The sequence below is a fragment of the Andrographis paniculata genome, unplaced genomic scaffold, assembly GCF_009805555.1.
Source record: "Andrographis paniculata isolate CXL003 unplaced genomic scaffold, ASM980555v1 Contig65END, whole genome shotgun sequence".
Taxonomy (NCBI): Eukaryota; Viridiplantae; Streptophyta; class Magnoliopsida; order Lamiales; family Acanthaceae; genus Andrographis; species Andrographis paniculata.
Window position 1 is genome coordinate 2,511,712 of NW_026137601.1, and position 10,596 is coordinate 2,522,307.

The 10,596-nt window shown below is 35.1% G+C and overlaps 3 protein-coding genes across 3 annotated transcripts; all 3 read right to left on the reverse strand.

Annotated features, from left to right (window-relative positions):
• Window positions 1-1,166: 1,166 nt before the first annotated feature.
• LOC127262548 (16.9 kDa class I heat shock protein 1-like) lies at window positions 1,167-2,219 on the reverse strand. Its single transcript, XM_051291278.1, has one exon. The coding sequence runs from the start codon at window positions 1,972-1,974 to the stop codon at window positions 1,354-1,356; it is 621 nt and encodes a 206-aa protein (XP_051147235.1). The 5' UTR covers window positions 1,975-2,219; the 3' UTR covers window positions 1,167-1,353.
• Window positions 2,220-3,910: 1,691 nt separating this feature from the next.
• LOC127262549 (NADH dehydrogenase [ubiquinone] 1 beta subcomplex subunit 3-B-like) lies at window positions 3,911-5,998 on the reverse strand. Its single transcript, XM_051291279.1, has 2 exons — window positions 5,712-5,998; window positions 3,911-4,115 (listed from the first exon to the last, which is right to left on the reverse strand). Exon 1 carries the CDS (start codon window positions 5,940-5,942, stop codon window positions 5,724-5,726), a length of 219 nt encoding a protein of 72 aa, XP_051147236.1. The 5' UTR covers window positions 5,943-5,998; the 3' UTR covers window positions 3,911-4,115; window positions 5,712-5,723.
• A 278-nt stretch (window positions 5,999-6,276) lies between these two features.
• LOC127262547 (PHD finger protein ALFIN-LIKE 6-like) lies at window positions 6,277-10,005 on the reverse strand. Its single transcript, XM_051291276.1, has 5 exons — window positions 9,674-10,005; window positions 9,289-9,321; window positions 8,299-8,527; window positions 7,073-7,202; window positions 6,277-6,976 (listed from the first exon to the last, which is right to left on the reverse strand). Exons 1-5 carry the CDS (start codon window positions 9,777-9,779, stop codon window positions 6,701-6,703), a joined length of 774 nt encoding a protein of 257 aa, XP_051147233.1. The 5' UTR covers window positions 9,780-10,005; the 3' UTR covers window positions 6,277-6,700.
• Window positions 10,006-10,596: the final 591 nt, after the last annotated feature.

A 10,596-nucleotide genomic window follows, 5' to 3' on the forward strand; every position in this document is an offset into this window, starting at 1 on the left:
GTCTTGGTTTCACATGAAAACTTACTATTTCTCTCACCTTCAAAACCCCCATCATCATACGGTTTCTAATCTCTATGAAATTTATTCAAACTTTTTAATTCTAAGTCCAATCTATTTTGTCTGTGAGTTATAAAATTAGTTTTGGGTGAGGGGATTTGAGGGTGAGAGCTACGGGAAAGTTTTCCAATGGGTTTTCGGTGAGGTTTTGAAACCTTTTTTGTGCCAATTCCAACGAGTGTTGAAGTTTAGTGTGACTGTCGACTTGTACTATGTGGTATAGTTACTTTGGATCATTTCGCATTATGGGTTCAGTCTTAATTCGAAATCCCTTTGTGGGAGAAAAAAGTCATTCAATTGCGTCTGAGTAGATCAGAGAAGATGTGTTTTTTTTTTTGTATTTATCAGCTAAGGGATTAAAATATAAGACTCAGTCAATGGTGCAAAATGACTCAAGCTAACTACCCCGTAAGATAGAGGTCAGCGCGTCACTTTAAGTCTAGACCCTATCAAAATTGGCATTAAACAAAAATAAAAATAAAAAATAAAAATCTCAAAATCCTGTCAAAAACTCAACAAAAAATTCTCTTCGGTGAAGTTCTAAGATTCTTTTAATTTGTGTCGATTCCGAAGGATGTTGAGGCTTAAAGTGACATGCTGGCCTCCACCTTACGGTTATTACCTCATATCATTTTGCACGAACCTTAATTCGAGTGCGTTGGAGTGGATAAGAAAAAAATGTGATGTTTGATGTTTCAGTGTCGATCGGATGAATCACCCTTGTATGCCGGAGGTGTCGACCACAACATTGATGCCACTGACGTTTGTCGAGTTGTCGAAAACCACTGTCGTCCGCTGCCCGAAGAGTCGTCATGATCAAAAACGATTTCGAGTTTGGAAATGATCGAAGAGAGAGTAAATTTAATTTAATTTTTATTTAGTGCCCGTACGTTTGTGTTATTTACAATTTCTTTCAATTTCCAGAAATGATGTTATCCCTTAATTTTAATTGCAGTAATTCTTTCTAATTTTGTCTTGGTTATTATTTTTTGATTTTTTAGTGTATTTGATTATTACTTTCCTTAATTAAATTTCATACTTAAATTCATATTTCCATAACTACAGAAAAACTCTATTGATTGAAATTACACGAGTATATGGAATATACATATAATATACATATTTGTTTTTTTCACGTACTGTAGCAAATTGACCTCTCCGCATAATATTTGACAAAGAAACCAGTATCATTTACATACATACAGTTAAAAAAAAGCCTTAAATTACAATTAAAATAAAAAAGAGTATAGTACTAGCCTCCCATTTTCCGGCACGGCGGCGCGTTGGATTCAAGCTCTACATCTCCGCCCTAGCCGGCTGAGCGTCTTCTGTCTTCTTCTCATCGGAAACAATGGCGATCAATTTCGGCCCTTTGGCCTCCGTCTTTGTCTTCTCCGCCTCGTCCAATTTAGGCACGGTAATCCTCAAAACCCCATCCTTCAAACGCGCCGTCACGCGCTCAACGTCGGCGTTCGCCGGCATCCTGAACCGCCGCCAGAACTTCCCCACGCTCCGCTCCACTCTGTGCCACCTGTCGTCCTCCGCCACCGCCGCCTCCGTCTTCCGCTCGCCGGTGACCGCGATAACGCCGCCGTCCTCCACCTCGACTTTGACGCCGTCGTTCTCCATCCCGGGGACGTCGATCGATATCCGGTGCTCCGCCGGCGTCTCTCTCCAGTCGGCGCGGGCGAGGAACAAGGCGGCGCCGTCGTCGCCCGCCGCCGATCGGGGGACGGAGAGAGGAAGGTATGAGGTTTCTAGAATCTCGAATGGGTCGCCGACGCCTCGCCGAAGCAGCGAAGCCCAGAGAGCACGTGGATAAGGCACGAGCGCCGCCGCTTTGGGCGGCGGAGGCAGTATCGCCGCCGCGGCGAAGACGACGGCGATCGCGAATCTGAATATTGTCAATTTGGCCATTGTTATTAGAGGGAACGCTGTTGGTGTGTTCGTTTACAGATCAACCGATAGTATGCTATACATACAAGTATGCTAATATATATATATATGCACCATGAATGTATATGCAATTATGCATAGAAAGAAAGTTCGAGAGGAAGGAGAATAGCGTAGATGAAAGAAGGGCGTTCGGGAAGAATCCAGAGGCTTTTTATATTAGTAGTCATTTTGTTTATACAAAATCATTTATTTTTAACATTAAAATTTTGAAAAATATATTAGTAATATACGGAAGTTTGAATTTTAAGCGGACATTTAAATAATAAAATTTTTAAATTTGAATAATTATATAATTTGAATATGCTTCTAAATTAAATATTTATGACTATCTACTAATGATATTGCAGGTAATAGTAGATATATAATTTGATTTATATAATTAATAAGCCAAGGTTTTATTTTAGCACAAGGGAATATAAATATGGATACATGTTGACAGTGTTCATATTCTGAACCATCTGAATAAGTTCACATAAAAAAAAAAAAAAAACTCCATATTCTTTTATCGACATCTATCGAAGAAAATAAAATAATGAAGAAGTCGAAGCGTAGAACATCATGAAGAAAAACAATGTGCATTCCTGTTAGTTTCAGTGTGTCATGGATGAAGATAACGTTCTAAAAAATTGCAGAATGCGGTAAGTTTTTTCTATTTTTTATCAATCGCGAGAGTAACGTAGTGACGAATTTTTATTACATTTCAATCTAATGCGTACATTATAGTATAAACCAACCAATATCATTTTGAATGCAGAACATACAATAAACCAACCAATATCATTTTGAATGCAGAACATACAATAAACCAACCAATATCATTTTGAATGCCGAACAAACAATGCATTCGAAAAAATTCCAAACCTGTCTTTGAAATCCAAAGGGACACAAGACAAAATCCGTAGAACTATGTTGATCAGCAACACAGAAAGATGGAAGAAATACATACGACTAAGGAAAAAAAAAGGAACAATGGTGCAAACAACAATAAACTCTGTAAAATAAATTTATTCCCACAAAATCCGTTCATATGAATACCATGTTTAAATTGACTAATATAGAAGAATGTTTTATATTGAGCAGATTATCGTCCAAAATATACTTTGAATATAACATATATAAAAATGTAAAATTATGTATAAAAAATACAAAATATGTAAACATGTCATAGATGAAATAAAATAATAGAAAATAACAACACATTTAAGATAATCCAGAAAATAATGATAATATGATCTGCATGTATATATCATATCTATTGAAGTCATATATCATACATATAAATATAATGGTGAAACAATCTTGTATTTTATGAAACATAAAGTCAAATTCATGTCATTACAATAAATAATCTGCGCGATGTAAGAGAATGCATCATAATAATTTATTTAGACATTATTTGAATAAATTACAACCATTTATTTGGACATTATTTGAGTAAATTACATATAGATGACATTTCACAATAAAACATCAAAATAATATTACAGAGATATTATTTTTTATTTTGTTTAAAATTAACTTAATCCTGAATATATGGGAAGTAGTTGAGATAACTTTTTCTAATTGATTTTCTAAAATCAAAAATACTATTTAGAGACAAAATTTGTGGCCAAAGATCTACCAAATTATGAATCTGAGTAGAACCATTTACCTACAGTTACTAATGTTGGCAGCACCATCACTCAGTTACCTATATATCTTTTCGGGAGTGAATAAAGCACTCTAAGTATGCTGCACATTATATCTAAAATGCCTTAGGTTATACACGCAATGACAGTAATAACACTTCCTAATTTGATGACACAACACCATATGCGCCGTATATAAATATATTCATACTTTCATCATTATCATTATTTGAGTAAAGTCGGCTTTATAGCTTATGGAACAGAAGATATAAGAGTATTAGAGTGATTGTCACAGCAAATTCTTGAAGATGTCCAGAAAAACGGAACAAGAGCATTTTTAAATTGTTTACAAGTTTGATCGTTACCTGCTCACTCAAGTAAATAAATGAGTCTCAGTTTATGCTTTATTTAAACACGCAGAAATGAAAGCGAGAAAGATGATCCTCTATTCCATTCTTCAATACCACACTCCATCTGCATGATCATTGTATGAAACAAAAGTTAATCCAGGCAGACCACTAAAGTTCACAAGAAAATTTTGAATGCTACATTCAAATTATACAAATAGTTGAAAATGAATAACATAAAGGTTGTATGAATATTTCAGTAAGATTGACCAGGGTGTGGGTGCATCAAGATTAAAGAATATTTAGCATTTGTGAGATTCAGTTTCATAGATTTGATAAGTTATCCAAGTTAAATCATATTTTCATGACATAGGTGGCAGTCAAATTTTTGAGTTAAATATTAGAAGAAAAAACCTGAACAATCTTTTCCAACGATACCATCAAATTTTGTCATGTGATGATCTACCAAAATACTTGAATAGAGGCATACAGACAAAGAAAAACCTATCGATTCTATTTAACCCACAAGCCTTGCATACATACTATGATACTACTTCAACCTACACCATACTTCAAATGCTGCATCATTGCTTACACATTAAGCTCATTCCCCCAGCAAGAACACAAGTATAAATATAAGAAACAAATAAAGTAAACTTAATTTCTGCCTACCTCCCCCACTTCTTAAATAAAGGGAAGAATAGCGATATATTAATTAAAGATAAACATCTTACTCATAAAAACATAATCCAAAAGCCTCTTGATGATATATGAATAGAAATAAACCAACTAATCCAAATCAATCAAGGCAAATGACTGATTTGCAAGGGGCAGTTAAGAGTTATTTATTTGACTGTAAGTCGTCGTCTCTACTACTTCCTGTGGCCCTAAGGTTATCTGCATATTTCTTTCTTTATAAGAATAATTCTTCTCTTAAAAAAAAAAGTAAAATAAAATCCTAAGCAACCACTTATTATGAATATCTTATCCGGAAATTTCTAATTATGCCTTCAAAATGATATGGAGAGTAAAAATCGGCAGAAAGTTTCTTTGTGCACTATTTCAAGATATTGACAAAGACAAAGCAACGATTATGAAAGTGCTAACAAATGCTGAGCACTTGACTACTTGAGTCCATGATGATTCTTACAGATTATGCCCACTACTAACACATGCATTGTTTATTTGTTTAGTTTTACCATTTATGAGGCTGGGAATGCAATAAGTTCAAATAAATTGGCCTATGCTATGCACAATGAAAAAACCTTACTGATGAAACAAGAATAGCAGGAAAAGGAAAAAAACTGAGGGTGCATTTGGATGGGTTCAGTGTTTTGGATTTGGAATTCTTTTGAATCAAAGATAGCTTTCGGATGTATGTTTTGAAACGGTATATATAATCAGATTGAAAACACAAAGAAACCATCCTAAATCATCTAAACCGTGCACTGAAAACAAGCACCGATTCAATAGCATCCGAGCACCTAAAACCCCCAGAGCATCTCCAAGCAACACTGACAAAACCAAATTTCGAATGCAAAATCTAAAAACTCGATAACAAGAAGCATGTTATAGCTTTATTTTAGAGATGAAAATGTCACAGAAAACCTAAAATAACAAATCAACGCATAAACGATGACCGGGAAATAAACTCGCGAAAAACCAAAGAAATTCGAAAATTGCAATTCAAATGGCCGATAACAAATAAAGTACGAAGCCTCACCGAGGCTGAAGTTCAGTGAGCCTCGGAAGATGTGGAGTGCGAATGGGAGTGAGATTTGGGGGCGTAGATCTTGTTATACGCCGCTTCCCCGACGAGGTAGATGCCGAATGCCACGAGCGCTATCCCGAGGCCGGGGGTGGCGTGGCGCCACTGATTTGTCAGCATCGGGTGCTTCCGCCACTCATCGCGTCGCCTGAAGAACTCTCCCGTGGGCCCCAGTGGCTTCGCCATTGCCGCTGCTGCTGCTGCTCTCCCTTGTTCAGTCGGAAATGATGAAATAACCCACCCGGCGACCAAACGATCGGGCTTTATATACCATAATTACCCGGCCCATTTCCAAACTTAACGTAATGGGCTGGTGTGTGTATTTTTTGTATGTTTTTTTGTTTTGTTTTATTTATTTATATTTTGAAAAAAAAAAAAACATTTCTAATTCCATATATGACTATCAATAGAGAGACACAACAAAAACTACAGTAATGTCCCAAACTTATACATATGATCATGTCAGTAAATCATTCAGACTCAAATACGATGCAATATTTAATTTTGACACACTTAAAAATTAAGTAATTAGATAAAATCAAGAAGTGTGACTTAAAGGTACACATAAACAGAACGTAAATTTGTCTGCTGAATTATTCAAAATTCTAACATAGGTAGGCAAAAAAATATTTATCAAAACACATACAAAAAATCTGTACAAAACATGGTGATGGCTGATGGGGTTCAGCATGAGCATCAAGATGAATTGATTAAATACAGCTAAAATGGTACCAAAATTAAAAAAATTCCTAGAAGAAAGGTTTATGAAATTCCTCAATTCAATCAAAAAAACAATCTTAAGAATTTCCTAAGTAAGAATCCACAAAGACAGAATTCAGCAGAGAAATATGAACACTGAGAAAGAAAAAGAATAGAGCTGCTAAAACCTCACATTATTGTTTGTGGCGGCTGAACACCCGAATTCGATCACAGTCGAGTTAAAATCAGCCGCGCCTGCTGCAGTCGGGGCAACTGTACTGCTTTATGTGCACGGCTCTTGCTGGCGTTATCTTCACGCACTTGCCATGGAACCATTTCTCGCAAATGTCGCAGCAAATCCAGAATCCATCTGGGTCGTAGTTATTTCCACAAGCTCCACATAATGTTGCTTCAGCCTCAGCCTCAGCCTCATCCTCGTCTTTGAATTCTTCAACTACCCCATCATCATCATCCTCTTCCGTTGGTGGGGATTCTGCTTCATTTTTGCGCTTGGTTCCAGCCTGCCGAGATGGAGTTGGATAAAAAGACAATGAGCAGATGAAGCAGAGGCTATGGCAGACGGTGAGATGAGGATAGCATGCAGTAAATTTACTTACGTGTTCTCTGCTGGATTGGCTATTGTTGTTGTCATTGTGAGCTGCAGCTTGACTTATCGTCGGTATACAAGATTCCATCACAGCCTCATACACAGTTGGGAGATCGTTGATCATCTGGAAAAGCATCGTCCTGTAAAAACACACCAAATTTCGGTTTGTAGGAGTATACTTTATGGTCCGCACATTTTTATAAGAGTGAATGCAGGGTAACAGATAAAATTTCAGCCAGATAAAATTCTACTAACTGATGAATGAATCGAATATTATTTGAAATATAGAGCGCGATGGAAACTAAAAAAATGGATCAAACAGTTCCTAGTTTTTTTACAACTATCCGAACGAAAGTAAAGGGATTTTTACCAAGAATTTCAAACCACACGCAACCTGATTTCAAACACAACCAAAATACTGAAAAATCAGAAGTCATCTATTCTTGCTGTGTGTACTACTAATGCAAATGCGTAATTAGTCCTTCCAATGTAGACTATTGAGGGTCGAAACTATTATTAAGATACTATCTGTGAACTAACTAAAAGTGGTATGTTCTAGCTGGGTTCAAATGGGAAGCACATAGAAATACAAATATGAATATTTATACACAAGTTTGTATTGGTTAATGAAATAACTAATAAAAACATCAAGAATTTTACGAAAAGTGCATAGTGGCCAAATTACGCCATCAAATAAAATAAGGTACGCACATTTCTGACAGTGAAATAAACCTCAGTAGATTCTGTGAATTTCTGCATCAAAGGGCCATGCTACCTAAACTAACAACATCAACGATCAAAAAGGAGCAAATGGCTTCAAAATAGAAATGAAAGGGTTTGTTTACTTGAATTTGGTTTTGGGTTTCAGTTTAAATAATGGTTTGAATTTGATGTATTGTAAGAAGAAATAATATATTTGTTCATGCAACCGTGAGAGTTGCATAGTGAAAAAAATGAAACCAAACTCCAAATAAATTTCAGGCACAGACAAAAATCGCAAGAGCAACAAGAACAATTTGGGCTTCCAATTGAATATACTCAATTTTCACAAAAAATGAAGCAGAGTTTTTCACTGATAATCCCCAGTAAATCTGTAAGTTGTAATAGCAACTGCCAAAACTATCTTGCTATGAGTTTCAAATTAATTTTCGAGAATCCTGAATACCAACAAGCATTAGAATTTATCACTCTTGATGAAAGTTCATCGGACAACAGAGCAGTTTCACCAATGCTTACCTTTCATTCTTATCGAATTCACATTTTGAAGCAAAGAAGAATGCAACAGAAAGCAGCCAAGAGTCGCTGTGAACTGCAACAAGAAGTAACCAATCCCTTTTCGGCATTCCATCTCTGGAAAAATTTATTCCCAGTGCCGGCTCGGGAATATCAGGGGGCACCTCCTCAGCAGGCAGGTGCACTCTCCACGTTTCATTGGGTAACCCATATAAACACAGGTTCTCTTGTGCTGCAAGGGAAAAGGGGCAAACAGTTTCTAAAAGACAACCCAAACAATATATTGTGATTGGATGTAAAAATAAATAAATAAAAGATAAAAAATGACAGGGTGAACAGACATAAATATACATTTTTTCAACCAATTGCATAAGATTTAGCCTCGCAGGAAAACAAGTCAAACTGATCAGTATGATAGCACATACCATTCTACCATAAAAAGCAACATTTTCTATTTGTTTGCAAAGGCATTGACTGTATCATAATCAGATGACATTATTGGCTTATTTTCTATTGGTTTGCAAAGTTAGTGTTGAAATAATCTTAGACATGAGTAGCTTATATCGCAGATCCTGCTGGGGAACCTAAGCAATAGCAAGAACAAGCCGTCCAACAAAACGAGAGACGCCAAAAGAAGAGGAAAGCAGGAACGATTTGTCTTCTTGGTCTGTATCACTAATATGCTTGCTTATGAAAAAGACACTTTTATTTACTCTCTTATAAAAGACAACTGAGAAGAATTCCATCTGTTCCAGCTCCTTTCTTAATTTTTGTTACAGAATTTTTAAAAAGCAAACTTAATATCTTAAATAAACATAAGAAGCTTAACACACATGGCTTTTGTACACATAAATGTTCAAGAAGAACACTCCAATAGATATGCCGCATACAATACATACACATGGTTTACATACTACACATGTACTGCAGTTGGAATCTACTAATCCATTTAAGGAGGGCACCAAAATTTATAAACGGTTAAAAAACACTCACCAGGATCACACTCCTGAAAAAATTTTGCACTATCTGCAAAGACCACAACCAAGAAGAAATCAGAATCAACTTAATCCCCAAATCCACAAAAACAGATGTTTGAAAAACTAAAGGAGTAAAAAAAAAAGAGCCAAATGATGCTTTGCCCAACGCATGTAATACGTAAACGCAATCCATGGAGAAACACAACCTGCTGTGTTCAACCTCTTATCCATAAATTTAACATATACACAATAAATTAATTAAACTAAAACTAAACAGATTTTTACGTAAATACTTCATTCTTTACCAGAGAACAAAATTCCCATAACTCCCCAAGAATCCCAACAAGAATATTCTACATTATGCGAGAACATAGAGAAAAGATGAGTTGAAATAATGATACCAGTAGTGAGGGCTTTGATGAGGGCAGCCCTACGGCCTTTGAAGTCATTGAAGACTTCGTACATGTTCATCGATATAGGAGGCGAAGTTCCTCTTTGAATGCCCATCCTAAAGACTGGAAAACCCAAACGCCTACCCTAACAGTCCGCAATTTCCTCGGCGGGATACGACAGCGATTCTGCAGATTAGGGTTTTGTTACGAAAAACTTGGTTTAAATTCCCTGGCCTCCGCCACAGTAGCAATTGGTTTGAATAACCACAAATCGTTCCTGTATGACTGAGAAAACTGAAAATCTGAACAGAGAGAGAAACGAAACCAGCGCCAAGCGGGAATGAATTTGGTGGTGACACAATAATGGAGGTATTTATACTGAGAAAATTAATAATATATTTAATTCTTTCGTTGACCAGTAGTTTAGTAAGCGTGTGTGCACACGTGGAATGCACGAGGGAGAGATTATATGAAATACTATATCTATGTTCTCCAATTAGGGAGAATATATACTCCCTCCAATAAGTTTTTTTTTTTTTTTTTTGGATTTTTTTTTATAATAAATTAAAAATAATAATATTTTATTAATTAGTAAAAATATATAAAAAAAATTATATGTATAATAATATATTTGTAATTTAAATAAAAATTAATAATATTTTTGGTATTAATATAATAAAATAGAAAATAAATATTTTAGAATGAAATAGACGAAAATAATAAAAAATTATTTTAAATTGAAACTAACCAAGTATATTTTTTCAAATTAAGAGTATGCCTTTTTTTTCTATAGATTTAAAAAAATATCTAATTTAGATTTAATATTAAAATAATATAGATTATGCTTTTTTTTTTTTAATATTCACTTTAAATTTAATATTAAAATAATATAGGTTATGTTTTTTTTTTTTTTTTTAGATTTTAAAAATATC

Coding starts and splice junctions, on each gene's coding strand:
- LOC127262548 (XM_051291278.1), bottom strand. CDS start 1,974: ATGGCCAAATTGACAATATTCAGATTCGCGATCGCCGTCGTCTTCGCC.
- LOC127262547 (XM_051291276.1), bottom strand. CDS start 9,779: ATGGGCATTCAAAGAGGAACTTCGCCTCCTATATCGATGAACATGTAC. Junction 9,322..9,673: donor CATCAAAGCCCTCACTACTG/GTATCATTATTT, acceptor TGGTCTTTGCAG/ATAGTGCAAAATTTTTTCAG. Junction 6,977..7,072: donor GCCAATCCAGCAGAGAACAC/GTAAGTAAATTT, acceptor CCATCTCGGCAG/GCTGGAACCAAGCGCAAAAA.
- LOC127262549 (XM_051291279.1), bottom strand. CDS start 5,942: ATGGCGAAGCCACTGGGGCCCACGGGAGAGTTCTTCAGGCGACGCGAT.